Raw genomic sequence first — 24,586 nt, forward strand, 5'->3', positions numbered from 1 at the left:
CCATGCTCTGTGCATGAAGGATATCTCTAACATCATCCTCATCTTTGCTTAAGTACAGGTCTCTTGATGATGACATTCCCACACCCAAGCTGCTACAGGCAGGTCATTTTTGGTTAGCTGGCTGGGTGTTGTCACTAGTGATTAGATCATGCTGGGTACCACAGGAGTGTGCAGTGCCTTCTGTACCTGTGAAGGTGCCAGCAGGGAACTCTTCAGCTGCGGCCTGACCCACGAAAACAGAAACCTGAACAGTGTTTGTCCAGGCAGATGGAGGATCTCCTGCACAAGCGGCTGCTAGGAAGGGTGGGCATCTGTGTGCATCTCCCTCACACCAGGACAGCCTGTGCTGGGCACTGAGGACATAGACCATGCATGTCCTCAACCACTGACACACTTCCTTCCCAGCTTCCATCAGGTAATTACTGTCCCCCCCCAACTCTCCTTTCCAAGTACATAATTTCATAATTTAAGAAATTTCCAAATCCTACGTATCCAAAGTATAATTATGTTAAACATCCTGAATATGACAGCATTTCTGTAGCAGTGACATATTTTAGGAAGGAATATATTGCTCGTGTGTACAGAAAAAAAAGCGTAAGGTTTGCCTCTCAGCTACATGTGCCAAGACATAACAATCAAAAATTGGCCTAGCAAATACAAGTCAAACTGACAAATTATAATGCCAGTAATATAATAATATTGATCAGAAATGTCTACCAAAGTCAGTGACTTCTTGTTGGTTTCGAACTCTTCCTCTCCTGGTGAGGGCTGGCAGCAGTCCCACCCACACAGATACCATCTCAACCTGCAGTGAAATAGCAACAACTATTTCTCAATCACATCTTTATGCTGCTCAAGCATGGTCACAAATGTGAGGTCTTCAAGGCAACCAGGCAGCAGGGATTAGGGAAGAAAGTAGATGTGCTATAAGTATAAAGCTCCATCACAAAAATGCCTCTTGTCACGAGTTATTTCTCTTAATGGAAACCTCTTCCAAATCCCTCAAATTTGGCCAACTGCTCAGGTCAAAAGCTGCTGTCAGAAGTGAGGCCTCAGCATTCTTACGGCTGGAGCAAGTAAAGTTAAAAGTTTTGAATTGCTATAGTTACAAAAATGGACAGATTTTTCTAAATTCCTCTCCCCCCACTGCCTCTCTGGTACATATGTCAGTAATTGAACCTGTATCTCTGAAGAAGTTAAAATAGAAAACAAACTTTAAAATGTATTAATCATATTTTGTCATTTCTGAGGTTACTGCTGGGTGGAAATTAGAGACTAGTAAAGTTGTTGACAGATACATCAAGAATGGGTTGATGGTTGGACTGATGATCTTGGAGGTCCTTTCCAACCATAATAATTCTATTCTAGTTTTACTTTCATTAAAAAATAATCCAGCCACCAAGCCAGGACACATGAAATGAATTATTACTCTACCATGAACTGGTGTAGTGGTGAGCTTGGTAGTGTTAGGTTAATGGTTGGACTTGATGATCTTAAAGGTCTTTTCCAACCTAAACGATTCTATGATTCTATGATTCCATGATACTGTTTATTCACAGAACTTTTCACATACAAAAAAGTTATTGAAGTAAATTAATCCCCTTTTTCTTGATAATCTTTCATTTTAACTTACTTACAAGCCTGTTTTAAATGTCAAAATGTCTTTTATAGCCATATACATTTCTGCTTCCTTTAAAAAACACATTTTTCATTTTCTGATCTGATTATATTGCCGGCATCTTCTGCAACTTTGTTCTACTGCCAACTTCAGAGACACAACTTTGGGAATAAAAGCATGTGCATATTAACAGTGATGGAAAAGAATTTCAACCCGGTGTTATTTGCATTAAAACAGGTTGTACCCTTTACCTATACACAGGATTACTATGTCCTGTTTAGTAAGGACAAATAAACACCTGTATTTAACTATTCACAGGGTTGTTGTGTCCCATTCAGTAAAGGTAAATGAACAATGGAAAGTAAAAAATAACACGTCGCTCATTCTGAATGCCTTCCTTAGATCAGTATCACACTGAATTAATGGCAGGAACAGGCTTTTCGTGGGTTATGCTGCTGGTTGTCAGGAGTACAATAAAACTCACCTAGAGTTACTTCCTTTATGCTAGGGTGCACCTTTGTTTATGTAGCTGTAAAGCGAGAAAAGCTATTTAGAATTGTATTTTTATTAGCTTACTAAGTTTTATGAAGTTCCACAAGCAACTTCAGACAAAAAAGTCCCAGAGAAAGGTGCAGGCACACGACTTTGCTAGTTAAGAAAACCCCAGCAGCTTCTGGAATATGAGAACAAGACATCCTTTGGGAAACTGGGATTTTGTTGGCTTGTTTGGCAACGCTGTGAGAGTGATGAAGGGAAGCGCCCTGATAGGACTCTCTCAAGCGCTAAGGGCTACCCGAGCTCGGCTAAACCTCAGTGCACCTGCTCTGCAATTACACCTCAATTAGTGCAGTAGCTTTTAAGGCATCGATTTTGAAACGCCGGTTTTGACTAGAACTGGGTTTAACGCGCACACACAGAGTCACAGGACTGACGCCACGCTTCGCACCAGCGACGGGGAGCTCCGGGCGGCTCCCGCGTTCCCGCTCCGAGCCCTGGGCAGGGGGGCAGGCAGCGCCCGGCTAGGCTGCGAGATGAAGGACGGGAAGAAAAAAAAAAAGACGGAGAGAAGGGAGCGATCGGGAGGGGGCGGGGGGAATCCCACTGAAGCGGGCAGTCCCGCAGTACTGACTAATCTGCTTTGGCTCGTCCACAGCTCAGCCGACCAGAAAAAGCCCTTTCTCCCGCGGCGGCGGCAGTCCTCCTGGTGTCCCGTAATGACTCATGCCGGAAAAGCATTCCCCGAAAAAGAGCACGAACTTTCTCTGAAACCGAGCTGAGGCTGGGCTTAAAGCCCCCGCGGCCGTGCCCGCGGTGGGACGGGAGGCGCGGCTAGGTGCGGCTCGGCTGGGCTCCGCAGGGCGAGCACCGCACCCCTGCCCCGCCGCGCCCCGGCGGCCGCGACGCCCCGGCCGGGGCTCCCGCAGCAGCTCCCGGGCCGCTTTCCGTCAACCACTTCCGCGGGACCAGGGAATGCCTGGTGGGGACCGTGGCAGAGGCGCCGGTGCCCGCCGCCGCCCTCGGAGAAAGGGCTGCGGGGGCTCCTCGGGGCGAGGCAGGCAGCGGGGCTGTGCCTCCTTTCGCCAGCCTCCCCCGACGTCCCGGGCATCCCGGTCGCCGGTGCCCGGAGCAGCCGTCTGCCCTGTCAGCCAGGCTGTCCCCACGGCGGAGCGAGTGCGCCTCGGCTGCACTCCCCGCAGCCTGAGCAAGGGAAGGGGTTCCCCGTGGAAAGTGGTTTGGAAGGTAAAACCTTCACGTTCGATAGAAAAAAAAAAAAAAAAGCCTGCAGGCGGCACAGGGAAATGACCACCACCCTCCACCGGCTCCCTCGCTAGCGTGTTAAAACGATGCACTGGAGATGCCCCTGCGACCTCAGTACGGAGGGTATGAGCTTCCACCCCTGGGCAGTCCATCTGCAGCTGCCCTGAAGCGTTTTGTCTCGCCTTTGAGAGAAAATCGCGTGTTACTGCAATAGTCTATGCTGAAGGTGGACTCTATGCGGTTATGAGGAGGGCTGTTCACGCTTGTTTCATGCAAGATTGGCTGTTGCGGAGTTTCTTGTTTTCTTTTTGATTTGTTTTGGGTTTGCATGGTGCGTTTGATTGCTATTCATTATCCCGGTTTTCTTTTCGAATCAGTGACACAACTTCAAGTCTGAATAATTATTATTTACAGTTCTGGAAAGAGGTGCATGAGACATCCAGATGAGCCCCGGTTATGGAATTGGAAACCTTCATTTCCGTAGGCGTACAGGTACATATATGAAGCCAGCAACGATCTGAAGCCCAGCAGGAGAAAAACAACGTGTAAAGGCACCATGCATAATCACAAGGGTAACCAACCAGTTTTTCAAGTGCTCCCGAAGCACCGGCATCCCTCTCTTTTGATCTGTCCTCCGTGCCTTGTCGGGTCATGTAGCGGTGCAGGAGAATTAACCTTTGGCTTTTTCTTACACAGTCTTTTGTGGCTTGATCATCTTTCTTCAGATCGCCGACTTACCGCGGGCATCCACCTACAATTTCAGCCTCTGTAACCACGACCAGATACAAGAGGATCTCGTAAACGTTTTGGATTCAGACATGGCCTTTGAAAAAGAGGTTGGTGGTTTCTCTGGTGGCGTCGGAGGGAAACTGTCGGGACGGCACTGCCTCCACGATTTTACCCTTGACCGCCGGCAGCTACTTTCTGAAAATCTCGATTAGCAAGCCGGGAGTTGGCTAGTTTAGTAAACCGGGGCCTGTGAAACAGGACGGGGAAGTTATCTCCTACTCTCCTCCGGCGACCTTCCTAAAATGTGCTTCGCTGAAGCTGGGACTGGCAGGGACGGAGAGCAGGAGCCCGGGCGGCTGCTGCCACAGCGCTCCCCGACCCTTCCCGGCGCCTTGCAGACCCGTAGGACTGAAAGCCGCTTGTGTAATGCTTCACCGACGCTGAAGATGGTGTCACGGTCGCAAAGGTGATAAGCGGTTTAGAAGCTACGCGGATGATTCACCGCCGCAGCCGGCACTTAGCGGCAAGAACAGGCGGCGGCTTTCGGGGCGGCGCAGCGTGCGAGCAGCCCTGCCGCCGGCTCGGGCAGCGCAGCCCCGCACCGGCTGCCCCGCACCGGCAGCCCCGCACCGGCTGCCCCGCACCGCCGCCGCCCCACTCCCGCAGCCGCCCGCCCCCTGCGCGGCACCGGGGGGCAGGGGGGCGGCGGCGCGCCGGGGCCGTAGGAACATCTGTAACGGGGTGTCCGCGGGCGGGCTGGCAGCTGGCGACGGCGTCGCCGGGGACCGTGGCTTTAACGAGCATCCCCTGTTGTTGTTTCCCTCCAGGAGCTACAACTCGACTTTCACACTTGCGAGGACGCGCCCTCCCCGCCGGCGGGCCTGCAGCAGTCCGAGGTTCGCCCGGGTGCACGCATCCCCCGACGGCTAGGTGGCATTCCCTCTCCGTGAAGGGGAAAAAAAAAAAAAAAACACGGGGGGAGGGCAGGGAGGGGGAAAGAAAGGGGAAAAGAGGGGGGAAAGGAGAGAAAGAGGGGGAAAGGCGGGAGAAGGGGAAAAACGGGGGGAAAGGGGGAAAAAAGGGAAGAAGAGAGGGAGGGGGGGAGAAGGGGGGAGTGGGGGGCAAGCTTTTTTTAAGGGTGCGTGGGGAGGCGCTGAAGGGAAAGGGTGTGGAGGGCTGAGGGTCTCGTTTTCGGGTCGCGGCCCCGGGGCGTGACCGGCCGTCTGCCCGCAGGGCTCCCGGCGGGCGGAGCGGGCGGGCCGGCTGCTGGAGTGCGTCCTGGAGAGGGCGCGGGGCTGCGGCGAGCGGCCGGCGCTGTGGGGCAGCACCCTCTCCGTCGTGCGGCGGCACTGCCCCGGCTACCGGCCGCCACAGGTGGGTGCGGGGCCGCGGCCGGTGCCGGTGCCGGGGCTGGTGCCGGTGCCGGGGCGGGGGGGCAGCGCTGCCGCGGGGAGGAGGCCCGGGGGCAGCGGCGGCAGCTCCGCCGCGGCCGGCGGCGGGACGCTCACGGGTGTGCGGTGGCAGGGCGGCGGCGCCGCCGGCAGGGCGAGCCGAGGCCCGTGCGACGAGAGCAAGGCCCGGGAGCTGATGGCGGTGTGGAGAAGCTACATGAATTTGGGATAGGGGGCCTTTGCGGGGGGTGGCTTGTTGTTTTTCTCCCCTCCACCGGACTTTGCCGAGTATTTATTGTCCGCCGCGCAGCCATCGCAACGAAATCATCCCGCGGGGTGGTTTTTTATTGTGTAATTTATTAAAAAAAAAAAAAGGAAAAAAAAAAAAACCAAACCAAAAACCAAACCGCTTTCGGAAGCACAGAGGTTGTTCGCGCGGGTGGCCGGGGCGCCCCGCCGGAGGCCGGCCCGCCGAGCGCTCCGCTGCCTCGCTGCGGGCCTCCGCGGCGGGGCTGCCCCGCACCCAGCGCCTGAGCCGTGCCTGGCGCTTTGCGGGTGGGGAAAAAGAAGAATAAAAGGAAAAAAAAAAAAAACCACCCAAAAAAACCGGCGCAGTCGTGGCTGTGGGGAGAACGTGTAGAGGCGTCCGTGGGTGGCGGTCCTCTGCCTGCCCCGGCCGCCGCCGCGGGGCCCTGGGCGGTTTTGCCTGGCGCCGCTGACACTTCCCTCCGCGCCTCGCCGGGCGAGCCCGCGTCCGGAGCGCGGCTGCGGGGCAGGCCGCCCCCCGGGCCGAGCGCGGTGCGGCCGGCCGGCGCCGCCCCGGTAGCGGAACTGGTGCCGCCGCGGGGACCGCTTTCGGCGGCGCACGCCGGGGTCGGGGGGGGGAGGAGTGCCGGGCGGGCTGGCCGGAAGCGGCGCGGGGGGGACGCTTCCTGCGTCGGACGGCGGGCGCGTGGGGGAAGGATGGCGCGTGAGGGCGGCGGGCTGTTCGCCGGCTTCCGCGTGCTCGGCCTTTTCAGCGGCCCCGTCCCGCACGTGCTGCGCTACCACGGCCGCCACCGTCAGTTCTACGTGGCCATCGCCGTCGGGCACAGCGTCCACACCTACAACGTGAGTACGCGGCCCCCGGGCCCCCGCTCCTTCTCGCGGCCTCCTTCCCCCGCCGGGCAGCCGGGCCGCCTCGCCGCTGGCCGGGCCCGGGCCCTGGGGAGGCTCGGGCCGCGTGGGGACACCCGGCCGGGCGCGGGGCCGGGCCGCCGCCTCCTCCCCACCCCCCCATCCCCCCGCCGCCGCCGCCCCGTCCTCGCTATCGTGAGGCGGGAGCGTGTGAGGAGGGCCGCGGCGCCCCGCCGGCAGGCCTCGGCGGCAAGCGGGGCTGCTCGCCGGCGGGTGGCTGGGCGGGAGGGAGGCGGCTGGGCTGAGCAGGCCGGGACGGGCTCGCTCAGTCGCGGGGGCGGCGCCGGCGGGTCTCGGGGTGCCCCGGCGGGCGCAGCACAACCCATCCGGCGGGCAGAGGAGTGCCCAGACGCTGAAGGTTTTTCTTCGTTGCTAGATAAACAAAACCGCACCTGCAGCTTGGATAGATGTGGTTTAGCGTTTGAGGGCACCACTTTTGGGGGGCGATCCATTACATGGTATTAAATTTTTTCCTGTATGGAAACGGATGAGCATAATCCAGTTCTGCAAGACGGAGGCCTGTGATAATGCCTCACTTCTTGCTGTACGATAAAAGCATTTTCACTGTATAGAAGCAGTAACAAAACAGAACTGAATTGAGTGATGATAGTGCATAGCAGAGTGCAGACAGCATAAATCTTCCTCTGCCTTTATGGTAGTCTTTTAGTGATCACTCCTGTCAGTCTTCTCCACAGACTTTGCCCAGCGATGATCATTACTATTTAACTCAAAGATGACTGTAACTGAAGCAAAACCTATGTGAACAGAGATAAGATAATAACGTAGTGTGGAAATAAAGTAGAAGCAGAGATGATGCAAAAACAAATTTGCCCGACTCTGCAAGGTGTCTGAACATGTGCTTAGTTTCTGGTGCATCAGGGTAAAGCACAACTTACTGATGCTGTCTTTTGGCAAATATATTGTCCCGTTCCTTTTGACCTACTCTCTCTGGGTTTTCCTGTAGATGCCGTTGTAAACTAAGATGAATAGTTTTTCTGTCTTATGAGGCATGAAAATTCCTTATCTAGGTTTGATCCTAGAATATTGAATTTAAGTTTATAGCAAATTCATTGCAACTAATCACTAAAGATGCCTTTTTAACATTTTTATTGCAGGTGAACAAGCTTGGTATTGTTGCTGTGAGTAAGTATGCACACATTGTTCATTCCCCTTTTTTTGGTTTTTAACACATCTGACATCTGCACTTGATTCTCAATGCAAAAATGGAACATTAATTGTATCTACTAATATTTACACTGAAATATGTTGCAAGGAATCTCAGAATCAATATCAATTTGGAAATGAGACTGCTGTTGAAACTATAGCTTAGTTCTCTTAGGGGTATACCTAGTGAACTTCCTATTCTTCTCATCTTGTTCTTCCAAGAACACCCCTAGGCCTTAAGGAGTGAGCAGTGAATAAAGCTGTTAATTCTGGATCCCTTTTTTTGTTGTTTTTGTGTTTACTAGAAGGCTGTGTTATAGGAGGAAAATAATTACGGGAACAGAACAGGTGTGGATGGGACTAAATGTCTTCAGGGAGTGTTAAAAATTGGCTGGACTGCTGGATACAGCGACGGCTTGACATGCAGTTTGCAGTTGGTAACAAACTGTGGCACCCTCGGTGTCAACAGCAGGGCCCATGTTGTTCAGCACCTTCACCGACAGCCTGGGTGATGAGGCGGCATGCACTCTTAGTAAAAATTTGCAGATGATACTATGTTAGGAGGAGTAGCTGACACCCAGAATGGCAAAGCTTCAGTCCGGGGAGCTGTTGCAAAACACTAGGCCTGGGCCAACAAAAACCTTGCCAAGTTCAGCGAGGCCAAGTGCAGAATCCTGCACCTGGGACAGAGCAAGCCAGGAACTGACTGTCTGCGTGGCATCCTGCTGAAAGGGAGCTGGGGCTGTGTTGTTGACAGCTTGAATGCGGACCAACAATGCAGTAACTGTGAGTAAGGCAAGCCATGTACTGAGCTACATTAGGAATGTGGCCAGCAGATCAGGGAAAGCTGTTATTCTCCAGTACTTGATGCTGGTGAGGCCATACCTGGACTGCTATACCCAGTTAGTGTGGTTCTACCCCCTCCCACTGCTCCCCTTTCTCTTTCAGGAGGGATGCCGAGGAACTGGGGAGTGTCAGGGGCCTATAGCACACAGTATGAGAAGAGACATTGAAGTAACTGGATTTGTTTAGTCTCGTGAAGGGAAAAATATGAGGCAACCTAGAGGCAGCCTGTTAACTGAAGGGCACTTAAAAAGATGGGAGAGCTGAATTTGCGGTGGTAATGGTAGACAGAGTAACAAGGAGCAACAGCCACAGATTGCAGCTTGAGAGGGTTATGTTGGAGGTTAGGAAAAATGGCCCTGACTAAGAGGGAACTGTAGGACAGTGTAGAGCTTGACTGATCTCCTTCCCCCGAAGTCTTCAAGACTCAGCTGCGCATAGCTGCAGTTAACCCAATGTAGTACTGGTGATAATCCAGCTTTGGGAGGAGTTGGGTGGGAGGCTGAACTCGATGATTTCCAAAGGTCCCTTCCAACTGACGTTTAGATGATTGAGATGCACGCTTTCTTGAAAAGTATGGATTTTACTCCTGTATAGCACGAAGTTTTTACACAGACCTCATAAAGGAAAATGTTTTTGATTAACAGAGCACATATAATCTTGAGAATAAATAACTGTCACACAGCCAGAACTAGATTTAGAAGATCAGCAGTGAATAGTTACAGCTGTAAACACATTCATGTAACTTCTTTTTTTAGCTTACAAAATCATAAAAACGTTGCATATTCTGTGAAAACCTTTTCAGGGGGCTGTGTCTTCTTACAGACATAATCATTTAAGCTTTTTGAGAAATTGGGGTGTTTACATACAAAATTGTGGTTGAAGAAATAAACGATGTGTCTCTCTGTCTTGGCCTAAGCAGACTTGCATACGGCTCCTGTGGAGTACTTGTAACCTGCTTGTAGGCAAGTCACTTCAGAAGCACTATGGGAAGATGTCTAACATGTTCAAACAAACGAAACCTCTCATAAAGTGCAACCTTCTTTATTTTCGTAGTTTAGTTCTTCACATTGACGCTGTGCTGCAGTACAACAAAGGGTACAGGATTCTTTGTGTCTGATAACAATTCATAATACAAAGCAACGCTGTGGGGAAGGCTGCTGTGTGGTCATGTAAATTTGTGACTGGTATTTTTGATCTGGTGTTTCTCTGTACAATTGTTAAGTGCTGTGATTTGCATTTTTATATTTCCCTAGATTGAGAGTATTTTTCCCTAGAGTTTTTTTTTTTTTTTTTCAGTTTTCTGCCACTTGGGACCGCGCCAGCAGCTTCTTAATGTAGTCTGGAGCTTAGTCTCTTTTACCATTTGAGCTAGTAAAGTAGCAGATCACAGCAGTAGATGCCCTTTTCTGAACCAGTCACAAGGTGGGGAATGAAATATATTCTTAGAGCAGTAAATTCTCGGTGTCTTTAGATGTAATAGGAAGCAGGTGCAGGAGTGGATCACTAGCTTCCAGGTCTGCACAATGGCTTAACCTAATAGGCATTGCTAACGCTGAGACTTTGATTTATCATCTGTGTTTCTAGAAAGTCCAGTGGGCTGTGGGGCTCTGACAGTCCGCAGAAGTTTAATGTTGGGATAACTTCTTTAAAAAAACCTCATGACGCTAATGTGTGCCTTTACTTACAGTGATAGTAAATAATTTATTAAGTGTTTTTCAAAAGAACCACCTTGTGATCTATCAATCTGATGTTACTTACGTTGTTGTTAGCAGTCTGATGTTGTTTATGGTAATATTTGCATTCATCTGAAATGTGTGCATTTGTCTAAGAAATTCAACAGAACGTTCAACAGGAGAGCTTTCTTGGTGGGTCACCATGCTAAATAAATACACTGTCAGATTTTCTCTTTTGTTATGAACCTGAAACTTGCTGAACTTCTCTTGTGTTTGATTAACAGGTAATGCTTTGCCACAAGACATTACATGTTTGGCGGCAGACCGCATGTTGATATTTGCTTCATACGACAATATTCTCCATGCTTTTGCCAGGAACAAAGAGGTTTTTATTAGTTTACTTTTGGCTTAGTAGTACAAAACAGTTGTGTAGTGTTTGTGTTTCCAAGACAGTTAGTCTTCTACAAACATCTGTTTCTGTAGATGTTTAGTGCCTTCTATTTTAGGGAAACAAAAACTGTAGAAGGAGGAATAAAAAGCTTAAAACAGGAGAATGTAAGAGCAAATTCTGTTATGGCTGACCTGTGTTTTATGTATAATAATTAAGATAAATTGTTAATTCACATAAATTAAATTAATTAAAATTAAACTAAATAATTAAAAATATTTTGCCAACAGTTTTAAATATCAGAGAAAATTATGTACCTTCCACTTGAAGCTGTGTGGCCATTCCATGTATTTTACTTAAACTTGTTGTTGACATGTGTTAGTTGTCCTCAAGCATTATGTTAACGTGATACGCTACCTTACCATGTTATACTGAAAACATTTCTATTTTGAAATTATAGGTGGTTCATACCTATAAAGGTCACAAGGCAAGGATACACCTTCTGCAGCCTTTTGGTGATCATGTCATCTCTGTGGATGTTGATAATGTTCTTATTGTTTGGAATATACAGTCAGAAGGTGAGAGACACTTTGTTACTACTTTATAGGACAGCATTGTTAAACATTCAGTCATTTTTAAAAAAGTTTTCTTTAAATGTGCATATTCAGAACTAGTTTATTTGTAAAAAAGAAAAAAAATATTAAATGATAGTGCTACTTAAACAGTAATCTGAAGTCCTAATCCTGCAATAATTTTTCATGAATGGATTCTGCCCCACATGCAGAGACCCAGTAAGGTTCCATATAGGTGTAAACAGAGATGCTTATACGGAAATTGCATTTTAGTGTTCCATTTTCTGGTAAAGACTGTGGTACACCAGCTTTGGCACCATCTCTGAAATCCTGTAGTTCCTTGATATTTATCAAGGGTAAGAGTAAATTCTTACGAATCTTTTGATTGTGTCAGAACCTTCTCATGCCATTGTAAAGTAAGTGCCTTGTGAAATCCTGCTTTGGTGCCCTGGATTTTTTTCTTGTAAGCATTCTCATTGGTTTGACCAATGTCATTCCGTGGATGCTGGATCTCGAAAGTGACTGCAGACAGGCTTTAGAGATTTGAAGTTGCTATAACAAACAAAAGGCATGCTAATCAGATGAGGTGTTTTGCTCAGGCAGGAGCAGGAATCCTTCAGAAAGATATAAATCACTACAGTTTTGCCAGCATTGTTGTGCTAAGTAGGCTTATAGGGAAAAAATATACCTTCAAGCCAACAGATGTTAAATAAGTTTAGCCTGTTCTGTTATGCATTAGCTAATCCTTTAATGCAAGAAACACCAGTTATGGGATCTGTACAGAATGAACATCAGTTCTGAATTTACATTTGCCAAGGGATGACAAGCCTGCAGGTTTGTAGGGGTAGCCACACTAACATTGTTCCTTACTTTTTTTGCAGAGGAGTATCTTCAAGTGGATTTTGATAAGGCCTCTTTTGCAGTTTCTGCAGTTCTGCATCCCAGCACCTATTTGAATAAAATTCTCCTTGGGAGTGAACAAGGGAGCTTGCAGCTATGGAATATAAGATCCAAGTAAGATTCTTAATAACTTGGATATACTTCATGCTGCAAGTAGTTTCATATGCAACAGATAATACTTTTAAGTACAGTAGGTTTTGAACATGGAATCTTTTACCGAGTCCTTTGGCACAAGTTTTCTGTTGGTCTATCTCCAGGAACAAAGAATGCTGCTGCTCCCTGAATGCTGATGCCTTTTGAGTTGCGTGTTGTTTACTCTCCCTGCAAGATGTCAGGGATTGTTCAGGAATTTTTTTTTAGTACTTTTTTTTTTTATATTTCTTGGAATCATATAGCTTTCCCATGAAAATAATTAAAATAGTAGTAAATGCATGTTCAGGCCTTCTGCTTCCCTTCTTCCAAGCTTAATTTTTCGGTTGTTGTGGGTCCAAGGAAGTTCTGGCAGATAATGTGGAGGTAATTACTATCATTTGATGCTCATACTCAAGTAAGAGATGTGTAGACATGTAGTTATCTCTGAGCATGTCCCAGTAGAGCACCGTCCATAAGGGCAGTATTTCATGCCTGCCACAATCAGCTGCTTTTCTAACTCGTAAAAGTTAGCAGCTACAGTGAACTTCCCTGTGTGTTAATGTACATACTGCAAATAGGGGTTAACTCAGCTTGCATAGTTTGGTGTTTTGTTGTCAGAACTACAATATACTTTCAATGATATCGTTGCTAATTTTTTTGCTTCATATTCTAATGTTTTGGAGATGCCATATATGCTATATAAGTCAGGAAATAGGAATAACCTAAAAATACAGACAAGTAAATGTCTCTACTCATAGTATTCTTGTGTCTCTTCAATGCCTGTCGCGGCATCTGAGATGCAATAATACATCCTAGATGGCAAAAAGTCTTCCTTAGATGACTTAGTTTCTCTTTTAATTGTGCAAAAAACTTGTGGGACTGATAACTGCTCTTTTATCAGTGTTGCTGGGTTAAGCAATTTGTATTTTTCATGGTTTGTTCCCTACATAGATTATTTTGTAGATAGGTATGGTCACAATTAGACAAACTAAATTGGAAGAACAGAGGGGAAGGTTTGATGGTCTCTGGCAAGAAGGGAAAGTGAGAGCTGGTAACACATGGCTGCTAGCAGTCTTTTAAAAATGACAACGTGTATCTGTGGTGATGGAATAGTTTTTTAATTATGTCTGTTCTTAAATACTGTCTTCATAATTTTATCCTTAATAACTACCGCGTGACTGCCTTGTCGGTGAACAGTCAGTCCTGCTTCACAATGTGGCTGTTACAATTTCTGAAAGAAACAAAATGGCGTGTGCTTGTATTATGCATTAGTGTCTTTACTTAGGGAAGTGACGGTGCAAATGAAGGACTAGTTTTTATTAGATATTGGACCAAGACTGGCTTTTTATGTTGATGTTAGGAATTCTGAAGAGGTGTGTTCACAGCAGAAATGCATGGGGAGCAGCTGGCATAAAAGGAGTTTTCCTCTATTCATGTTATGTAATCATGTCACCTTTGAGGTACTAGTGCATTACACTAACTTTTTCAATAAAAATTAACTAAGTTTTATTCTTAACCTTACTTAGTAGCATTACAGATTTTATTTCTTTTTAACTGATTTATAAGGACAGACAGCTGATGTACTTACTTTTCTGTGTAAGTGCATATAAAGCATCCATTTTGTTGTGGAAAATCCCCAAGGATTAATTGACTTATGTTTTTTGTTTGCTTGTTTTCCAGCAAACTCTTATACTCATTTCCAGGATGGAACTTAGCGGTCACAACTCTTGAACAAGTTAGTATTTTTGGTATCTTATTTTCTTACATAACTGGTCAAGAATAGCAGGCAAAATATCATTGTCTAAAATTGCAGCAATAAAGATAACTTGTATTTTCTCAGGTAATTTTAATAACCCTGTCTTGAGCATTTTAGACATTGAAGAGAGGTAGACTTGAAGGCTTATTATGTGCCCTTCCTCTAGTCCTAGTTCTGTTGCATTTAGTGTCTTAGCCGTTCTGTGTTCATCACCTCTGTAGTCTTTATTCACTGAATGATGTAATTAATTCACAGAAACAGTTTGTTCGCAAGATGCATGTGTATCGTGTAACTTCTGTTACACTGGTAGCTTTTTGCTAAATTTATTTTGCTTTGGAGGTTAATAACGTAGATTTTGCTGATTCAAGAAAAGATTTTGTAATGGTATTTGCTGTGTTTTTGTAGTTATAAAAATTAATTAAAACTCATTGGTAGTATTAGTGACAGCTTTGAAAATGATCTGCAGTTGTCCTGGATGAAACTGGATAAATATGGGGCGGTGTGGCACAGTGTATAATGATCTACTAGAACTACTGAAAACTTAAAGTGAGGTGTTTCTCAAAGGACTTCCAGCTTCTGGAATCAGCATTGTTTCATCCAGTGGAGACTAAGCACAAAATATTGCATCTCTCATTTTTTGTTTAGATTTCTTTTGTTTAGACTTACCAGATGTTCAGTCATGCGCTAAGGTAATAGAGATCTTCTATCTCATGTGAGGTGCCTTATTTGTTTCTTTGTCCTGGACTTAGATTCGTTGTCTTGTACATACTGGTATTAGTAGTGTAGCAATAAGCTTTTCCTTTTTTTCATTTCAGTTGCTGTTCAATTTTTCTTGCAGGCTCCAGCAGTGGATGTTGTTGCAGTCGGTCTTGTATCTGGTCATATCATTGTACATAATATTAAGTTTGACGAAACTCTGATGAAATTTCAACAAGACTGGGGTCCCATCACAGCAATATCTTTTCGTACAGGTAAGTCGTAGCGTTTTTCCTGAAAATACGTATAAAATCACTAAAATTAAGTGGAAGGTAGGAAAATGTGTTTTGATAAAGCATTTCAGAACCAAAATTTCGGCAGAGAGTTCTAGTTTTCAAAGGCTGCAGATAATCTAGAAAAGTTACCAGTAAGCAAGGGAGATCGTGCATCTTCATCATACTGGCTGTTTTGTAGTATTTTCTTGTGTACTGACTCAGTGCACAGGAAGTGTGACATAGAGTACTCCTTTTTCAAAGAAAAGTAAGACAGTTCATGTTTACAACATGCCAAGAACTAACACAGGACACAGTTATTAGCATTAGTGTAGAGTCATCAGTACACTGTAAGTTAGTATCCAAACGTACTTCTCAGTAGTGTCTTCCCCCTCCAAAACAAAGTTAGGATGTTAATAGTTGGGTGACTACTGAATGGATGTTACTGGGGAATGCTGTTTATATTCACAGCTTTTTTTTTTTTTTTTTTTGTCTAACGAGCATGTACTAATTACTAAACCTATTTACTTTGATGTTGATCCTGCCTGCAGAGCTGTTGATGCTGAATCTAATCTCTTATTTGAATAGACAAAATTTGCAAATCTTAACAGAATATAGATTGATGCAGACCGTGTTGAGGAACAATGCTACTGGAGAGACTTCTGGAAAGAATGCCTTCTTGTGTCAGCCATTTAACTCAAAATGTTAATAAAGTTAAATAACTTCCATTGCCTGCTTGAATGTGTGGCTTTCAGATGTTCTCTAATCTCTCTGTTTCTGTCTTTATAGTTAGGAAATGTAGTGTAAATATAACCTGGTTGTTTTGTGCTCATGCACTCATTTTAGTCTTTGGGTAAAGTACTCTTCTTAGCTTGGCAAATTTCCGTACCTGTGAAGCTTTACTGAAAGAGAAAACCCTAGGTCTGTGTGGTTTAGTTATCTATGATGTGTGTAATTGCAAATTGGAAACTGTCTTTTTCTTTTGTTGGAGTGAAAAGATTAGTTACCAATTATGCAGGATATTTGGTGGAATTTTATCTTGATATGATAAGTTTTAAAACTCACCTGAATATCTGTAGTATGTTTTTAGAAGTTAGTATGATGTGTTTATCTCCTTAGTATTAGAGAGGATTGAGCAAATAGAACAAAATTAGAAGTTGTTTGAATTGAGGTTTTAATTATTGCCTAGAATGTTTGAATAAACACGTAATCAACTTTTGGATTTTATTTTTGGAAGCTGTTGAGCCAAAAACTTAAGAGGATTTAAAAAAAGGACTGATAACTTCTAGAGTGGTGATACAGTAGCTCTCACATCCTGAAGTGTGAAGGCTACTAAGTTTGGGGAAGAATCTGCGGTAGAGTGTAGCTTTTGAAAATGGTACAGGTACAATATCTGTTGTGCTTTCAAGCAAAATCTCTGGCACCAGTTGCTGGATTTAGATAGATTTGTTGTTATCTGATATGAAAAAATCCTGGTTTTGTTATCAGTGAACTTTGTTTCTTTTCTGTTTGAAATGCTAGAATATTTCAGTTAAAACATATCTTATTTTTAGAATCAGCTTCAGAATTTCTTGTGATTGTAGCCTTTTCTTGCATCAGTTTTAAGATGTGAGAAGTCAATAAGGATGAGCTGAATGTCAATAAGCAAACCTTTTGAACTTTTTTTTTTTTTTTTTTTTTGAGCAGATGGACACCCAGTAATGGCAGCTGGTAGCCCAGTTGGACACATTGCTTTGTGGGATCTAGAGGAGAAGAAACTAATGTGTCAGATGCAAGATGCCCATTCCACAGCAATAGCTGGTATGTCGTTTGTCCCTGGAGAGCCACTTCTTATTACTAATGGTGCTGATAATGCTATACGGGTAAGTTACAATAGCTGCTGCTATCTGCTGTTACGTCTTTTTTCTCTTGTAGTCCTCCAAAGTGTAAATGTTTAGTTTGCATTGAAGTAGCAGTTCTCAAATGAAACAAATAAAACAAAACTCAAGTTACTGAAGTTGCTGGCTCTCAGTTGATTTGTAGTAGGGCAGTTTAAGGATTTGCTACCGTTATGTCATTGCTTTATTTATTGCTTTGTGATAGCCTTGAAGAACAAAGCTTTGGATCCACTTTTCCAGAACCACACTTTATATCCTGGTGCACTGTCTTAAACCTTGATCTGTTTTTATAATGTCATGAGCAGTTGCTGTTGATAAGATCCTTGTGCTGCGTGTCCTCTGATGCCAGTAGCCTTTGGTGGAGGAACAGAACAAACAGCAGTAAACAATCAGCTGCTGTGGTGGAAACTTCAGACTTTTAGGATCAAGGATGAAAGCCAGTGTGTGAAGTTTGCTGCACCAGCTCCCAGCTAAGCCTGTTCCACTGCCAAGGGGTGTAATTATTGGCAGAGCGATATTTATCACCTTCCTTTTTCTGCTTTTTTTGGGAGGCAGGTGTGGATTTTTGATGGACCTGGTGGTACAGGACGTGTATTGAGAAGCCGAATGGGACATAGTGCACCACCAACAAAAATCAGATACCATGGGCAAAATGGAGAGCAAATTCTTAGTGCAGGTATGAATTCTCATTTTTATTCTTCAGTCTGATCTCCTGCTGCGATAAAGAACACGTGCAGAGCTATGTGTGTTTCGTTTTTTTAATACAATAGATTATATTTCATGTGTTATGTGTGTGTATTTATAAAACATAGTAAGTGATTAGTGTAGAAGGTATCGTTTATTACTGTATCAAATTGTTCCATGTTTTCCCTAGAAGACAGTATATCAGTGGGTAGGCTGAAAAGTAGTTACAAGCAGAAAAGCTTAGGAGCTGCTTTTGTCATCCGTATTTATATGTTTGATGAATAAAAATTGTTTCAGTATCTCCTAAGGGACTATCGGCTGGTCAAAATGAAAACCTGTAAGAACTAGGAAAATTCTGTTGTGACGGGGAAAAAATGAGCAGCATTTAGTGACTTAGAGGAGCCACTCCACTTTTCCCACTTGTTTGAGCAAGCTTTGTGGGTTGCAATGTCTTTGTAATTTGTTATAGCTCAATTGTGTCTGTAACATATATTCCCTTGTTACCAAGATGTTAATCTAAAACTGTAAAAATGCGTAAGTGACTACCCTTCCTTAGAAACTAGCATATTTAAAAACCTCTAAATAGACCCTTTTGGAAATTAAGTACTAGATCACACTGTTTTGTGGCCCAGAACACTTCAGTAATGGAATAATAGAGACTCTTCACCTAATCGCTAATTACTCTGAAGTAACAAAATTGTCTACATGGGCAACATTTAAAAACGTTACACTACGTTTTGATGAATGTTACACCTAATATGTCACAGCAAGACACTGTGCTAAAACCACCTGTGCTCAAATCTCTTGCTGGTCGTCCAGCTAGTGGCTTGGATTCAGGTATCTAGTTGCTTGACAGTAATTCAGCTCACACCAGATGAACCACAGTAACAATGAAGAGTTGCTTCACAAATCCTCACATTTGCTTTTGCAGTTTACTGCTTTGTTAACTGTACTGAAACATATGGAGAGGGCACAGAGGCAACCACTAAAGTGAAAAGGGTCTGAAGCTTTGAGATCTGATATATCTGCAGTGTAAGGAGACTGACTCTCTACATTCCTTTCTGAACCAGTGGTAAAACTTTGTGCAATAGAAGTGAGGTAGCAGTGCTGTGTGGTGCCTTTCAAGTACTACTGGTTTCCTTAGAACGGGCATCTCCACAAATTAACTTTCTAAAATTTCATCAATGTTGCTGGCTTTCATCCTGCTTAACGTTTCTCCCAGTTCCCAGTATATACATCCTGCCTTACTTCTGTATCACAGCAGCAAGGAAAGGTTGTCTGGATACTGTAATTGTTTCATTGTCTTTCGGATTCTTTAAGTTCACTTTGACTAATTTTCTGTTGCCTTACTTGTTTGGCCTAGTAAAAATGTTTTGTGATTCTTCTGATTTTTAAAAATCATCTTGGTGCCTTTATTTTTACATGCATTGTGCAATTTTTCTGTTTCTGCTTCTGCCTTGACCATGTCTCCCACACAAAGTGGACCTGTTTGCTAGTTTCATATTTGAACCTTCTGTCCCTCTATTAAATTAAATTCCCGTCAGTTCTGTCACTGGTCACTGGGTAGAGGAGGGAGGTCCCATTAGTGTCCTGGTTTACAGGAAAGATGGACAACTCAGCTTTTACCATTTTTGTTTGGGTTAGCTTACTGACTAACCTAGGTGTAGTTCTTAACCAGCCACAGCATATGCTGGTTAGACAAAGAATAAAGAAAGGATTATTGTAGTTGGTGAGCAAGTATATGGGGTCACAGGAAAGCGTTGGAAGTATTATGGAGGTATTTGAAGGATTTAACAGTTTATTTAAGGTTTTAGTCATAGAAAGCTGGGAACAGCTAGATATTGTATGTGAGGAAGAAGTGGGGACAGAGGAATTGAACATGGAGAAGATGTTTGTAAAAGAGGTGGTGTTCTGATCATGTGTGGGGCAAAGTAGTAGGAATGGGATATAGGCCATAGAAAATTAGGTTCCATTAGTTCTGCTGCTTATAGTGTATCTGTATTTTTTCTTGGCCCAGAATTTTTAGTAAATACTTTTTTATGGTGCTTGAAGTTTCTTAGTGCTTATCTTCTGCTTTTCTTGCTCAGATAGCTTATGAGTAAACAGAAAGCTGATTTTTGCCCTTCACTGCTCTCTGCTAATATTTTGTCAGGTCAAGATGGAACATTGCAGTCTTTTTCAACAGTGCATGAAAAGTTCAATAAAAGTTTAGGACGTGGTAAGTATTTCAGTGGAAGTACAAATATTGGTGAAAAAAGCCCTGAAAAGTATTCATATGAACAGGAGCTAAAGCATTAGGTAGGCCTTATTTTCACTTTAATTGTTGTATGAAAACTCAGTTGTTCTGCAAACTCAGTCCTTCCTGATGTATATAAAGTGTACTTTCAGACATGTTTGTACTAAGAAAAGTAATTTCTGTAGCCTGGCAGTGTATGTTATTTCACTGTGGGAAACACTGGGCATGATTTTTGTATTAAAAATGTGTAAAGCAGTAGCTGACATTTCAGCGTGCATAATTACAACTTTTTACCCCATTCCACTTCTATTCAATTGACTAAACTATTAGTTAATTCATATTTCTTGACTTTAGTTCCTTTGATTTAATATAGAGTTTAATTTAAAAAACACATCTTCCACACAATGCCATGGTTAAGGGGCACTTTCTCCTACAGTTCAGAGAGCAAGGCTCAGAAAGACTAACATAATTCTTATTTTTAAATATCTATATATTGATATATATGTATTTAAATAGATTTGAATAGGCAGATGTAGATTAATTGATTAGAGATATCCTTTGGCCATAAATTTGAAGTTCCTGACTCTTTGGTTATTGAAAGGGCTGGGTGTTATATATTGCTTTATGTAGTCATGTCTGTCTGACCATGGTTTTAGCTGTGATGGGGGGACTTCGGCCTCAGGATGTCTGCACAAGATCCTGGAACAAACGGGTTGAGTAGTACATCAGTGAATGTAATAGGCTAATGATTTGCTCAGCATCACATGAATTTTGACAGGAACTCTATTAGTGTTCTTAACTCTTCAAACCCTAGGTAACAGCAATGCTGTGTTAATGTAAGCCAAACTTTTCTAAGTTTAATAGCAACTTTACATTTAGCAAACAATCCTTTTTAAACCATTATTCTCAGATCTAGCCATGAGATTGAGACACTTAACTTCTTTTTTTAAGGTTCAATTAACAAAAAGAAATCAAAAAAGAAAGGTCTTAAGCTTGATACGATGGCACTTCCACCAATTACAGTCTTTGCTTCAGGTAAGTAGTCTTCGAGATACATTACAGAGCTCATCATGTCTTCATTTGTCTTTTAACCCTCAAGACACTACTGTTTTGAAAGCCCGTGCTATATCAAGATGAGATTATTGAGGTTCTGTGGCCTTTTGTGAGCTGTTGAGTGACAGTTTAAAATTACTTTTTACTTGGTAAACTTCTCTATTACATAGAAAAAGGGCATTTTATTTCAAACATTTTTATGTTTAACTGGCTTTTCCCTTGAAAATCTCCAGCACGGGAGCCAGAATCTTCTGGTGTACATATTATTCCAGGCTGGAGAATCAGCAGTTAGCGGGGATGAAGATCTTTGTCAGCTGAGGAAATCTTAGCTATAGTGGTTGATTTTGATTCCCTAGTTCCTTTATTTAAGTCACTTTTCAAAGTAAAATTTCAGCTATTATGTTCATTTGTAATTCAGTATGCAAATAGTGAACCTAACTTTTTGAAGCAGAATTGCAATTATCTTTGCTTCATTAAAATGTGTTTCTTTAAATTAATGACCTCCTCTTCAGACTTGAAGTCTGTTTTGTCTTAAGTGTGGCTATGCTTTTGTCTTCTGAGGATGGTTGGTTGTTTCATATGTTGAAAGGTTTGGATTTACAATTTTGTGTAGCTGTTTGAGTACATATGGTATTTATATTTGCAGACTTCAGTGGTACAGGCTGTCTGTACATACTTGTTGCAAATATGTGTGTATATATATGCACTTTTTAAATCTTCTGGTTAGACCTGCCTGATTGATTTAAGGTAGTAGAACTACCTTAAATGTGTTTGGAGACGTAAAAAAAACATTTATTTAAGTACATTTTAATTACAGTTGTTTCTTTTCTGCTATATTGTCTTTATTTGGTGAAGTGAACCGGTTTGTATCTGGTTGTTTTATTCTTTGAAGTTCTAGAAATACCCAATTTCAAGCGCTCTTCTTTTTAAAAAAAATCCAGGGAAAAAAGCAAACTTGCTCATTATTTAGATCCCCACATTTCATATTTGACTACAAAGTTTCAATACTGAGCTTTTGAGGAATGATTTTCCTGCAAATACAGAAAAGTCTTTTACTCTGTGAAGGAGACGTAGCTCTTAAACCCTGCTTTAAGTTGTTAAACCAGTGGCTTCTGCTGCTTCAGTAGCTGAAGAAACGGTTAAGAGAATCAGCTGGAAATGTGTACAGATTGAGCAGTTTAAACCATTTAAGTTTAAATATGGTTTTCAAATCACATAGATTCAAATATATAAAGATGTGAAAATAACATACCAAGAAAATGCTTGTGGTTCTGTTAGCATTTTAGTTACACTAGCATATGCACAATGCTAGTGCATTTGTTTGCCAGGTGTTTTTTCTGAACGGTAGCCTTCTGACTGTCCAACAGGAACACTAAATATGAACTGTTCTGCCTAAAGGTATTTCAAAGTACTATTTCTTATGATATCAGAAGAGCTTATTTGACTTTAGAATGATTGTTTTTAAAAGGAGTATGCGTTACATTGCAGAAGTGGCACATCAGAGTGACTGGGATGGTATTGTTGCCTGCCATCAAGGGTATATAACCTGTACAACCTGGAACTATCAGAAAACTTCCATGGGAGCGCATAAACTGAATCCAGAAGAATTTAGCAAACACAAACCTATTGATATATATGCAACAGTAAGTTTGTTTAGGATAATGTTTTTTCAGCATTACAGTAATACGCTATTTTGATTTCTGTTTGTACAGAAGCAATTTTTAGAATGAAAAAGCAGTATCTAGACATGCCTTAGTTACTTTGCAAAGTGCTTTCTGCCAGCTCAGTGTGTCCTGCTAGCTGTTTTGTAATGCATATGGTCTTAAGGAAAATGCTCTATATGCATTTTTTTCCTTAAACATCACAGTTAAGTGCAGATTTTATTTTCTGATTCAGATAGGTGGTTGGTGTTTACCTTTAATCTGCCACAGTGATACAGAGCTGACTATATACTGGTGATGATAAACTTGCTCTGAGAATGCAAATTGCTGAAGATGCTTTTTTCTGGCAATAGGGAAATACATATTTCCAAATTGTAGGCAGGATATTCCCTCTAAAACGTGTTACAACTTGAGCTGGACACAGCGAAAGTCAAACATGCAATGAAAAAGATACAAATGTTTACTGAGGCTTATGAGCTTTCAAGACAAGTAGTTGCTGTGACATACTTCATTTGCTAGGCATTCATGCTGCTACTGTGTCTTGTGATACGTTGTTTTTCTGACCTTATGCTTAGCAGTTAAGTGGTAGACAAGATCAGTTCAGTTGTAAAAACCTGCTTTTCTTGTAACTGCTAGATTTTTTGGACTTTATCTTTCCAAAGACATCTAGACCATTGTTTCTCTGTTTCTTACTATTTAAACTCTGTGTGAACTTGCTCTATTTTGGGGTGCCGTTGGCAATATGAGCATTGAAAGAGGCATGCAGTCAGCATGCTTGGACTTTATCTTAGGGATTGATTTTGTGGATGCCTTGATTGTGTAGGTTAGTCATTTAGGTTAAAGTGTTGATACTATTAGATATGACTTCTGATGGATGTCACTAAGTCAGTATTTCATTATCCTTCATAAGCATGCACTGCCATATTTATTACTTGTTGACTATTTGCTTATTTTAAGAGCTCCTCTCTCTACTTTTTTGATCTGTTGTTTTGTCTGTGCCGTTTTCTTTGAAGAAGTCTAATAAAAACAGACTAGTATTTTGTATTCCTGATATGTTATGTATCTTCTAACAACTTTGTAATTAGATATACACTTAAAGAATTGTTTTCATAGGTGGTTTTTTTTCCCCCCCTTGAAAGGCAGTTGACATTACCTCATGTGGGAACTTTGCTGTAATTGGGCTGTCAACTGGACAGGTGGATGTCTATAACATGCAGTCTGGCATTCACAGAGGGCGTTACGGCAAAGAAAGAGGTAAGAATTGCTACATTTTTAAAATACTGACTTAACAGAACAGCAACAACCTGGCATTCTGTCATCTAGGAAATTTAACATAGCTTCTGAGTTGAATTTGGGAATCTTTTCATTTTCTCTAATTACCCTACACTGTCCTATCTTGCACTGCAATCAGAAGTAATTTGAAACCTACTCTGAAGGACAGGATCCCTGCTATTTTTAACAGCTCTGATGTTAGCATGTGTTTTGTTTTAATTAACACAAAATTGTCAGTTACCAAAATGGTTAGCACTAAAATGAGATCAGCCTCAGCTCTTTTTTGAGATAATCACATTTCCAGTACTTGGCTTCTTGTTATAGGGTTCTATCTCTGAGATAAATTTTCCCATCTGTTTTGTGCTGCCTGCTTCAGAATGAAAGAATACTTTACATGCATGGGAAATTGAAATCCTAAGCAGGTCCAGTTCTTTGCATGTGCTATTATTTTCAATTACCCAGCTGCAAACTTAGAACTTCATGTAAGTGACGGTGTTCAGACTTTTCCTTTTGATGTTGCATACATATGTATTTCATGTCATGTATCCTCATGTATGTTTGCTTTTGCTTTGTAAGTCTGCAATTTATAATAGGGCCCTCGTGATCTGATTTTTTTTTTTTTGTTGTAGAAACAAGGAAATGGTCCCGATGAACCCTTAAACCTTACTGGGTTTCTAAAAGCCATCTAGCACAGCAAACATGAAGTAGTCTCCTAATAACATCATTGGCTGA

The 24,586-nt window shown here is 42.9% G+C and overlaps 1 protein-coding gene across 1 annotated transcript in view; it reads left to right on the top strand.

The window, feature by feature from the left end:
- Nucleotides 1-6,459: 6,459 nt before the first annotated feature.
- Nucleotides 6,460-24,586, top strand: part of WDR36 (WD repeat domain 36) — a 33,138-nt gene continuing 15,011 nt past the window's right edge. The window contains exons 1-13 of the mRNA XM_075726105.1: nt 6,460-6,606; nt 7,788-7,815; nt 10,640-10,740; nt 11,204-11,321; nt 12,197-12,329; nt 14,028-14,082; nt 14,942-15,074; nt 16,758-16,933; nt 17,504-17,624; nt 19,785-19,850; nt 20,820-20,903; nt 22,410-22,564; nt 23,722-23,836. Of these exons, the coding sequence (XP_075582220.1) occupies nt 6,460-6,606; nt 7,788-7,815; nt 10,640-10,740; nt 11,204-11,321; nt 12,197-12,329; nt 14,028-14,082; nt 14,942-15,074; nt 16,758-16,933; nt 17,504-17,624; nt 19,785-19,850; nt 20,820-20,903; nt 22,410-22,564; nt 23,722-23,836 (1,432 nt within the window). The remainder of the gene's footprint in view (nt 6,607-7,787; nt 7,816-10,639; nt 10,741-11,203; nt 11,322-12,196; nt 12,330-14,027; nt 14,083-14,941; nt 15,075-16,757; nt 16,934-17,503; nt 17,625-19,784; nt 19,851-20,819; nt 20,904-22,409; nt 22,565-23,721; nt 23,837-24,586) is intronic.

The sequence above is a fragment of the Pelecanus crispus genome, chromosome Z, assembly GCF_030463565.1.
Source record: "Pelecanus crispus isolate bPelCri1 chromosome Z, bPelCri1.pri, whole genome shotgun sequence".
Classification (NCBI taxonomy): Eukaryota; Metazoa; Chordata; class Aves; order Pelecaniformes; family Pelecanidae; genus Pelecanus; species Pelecanus crispus.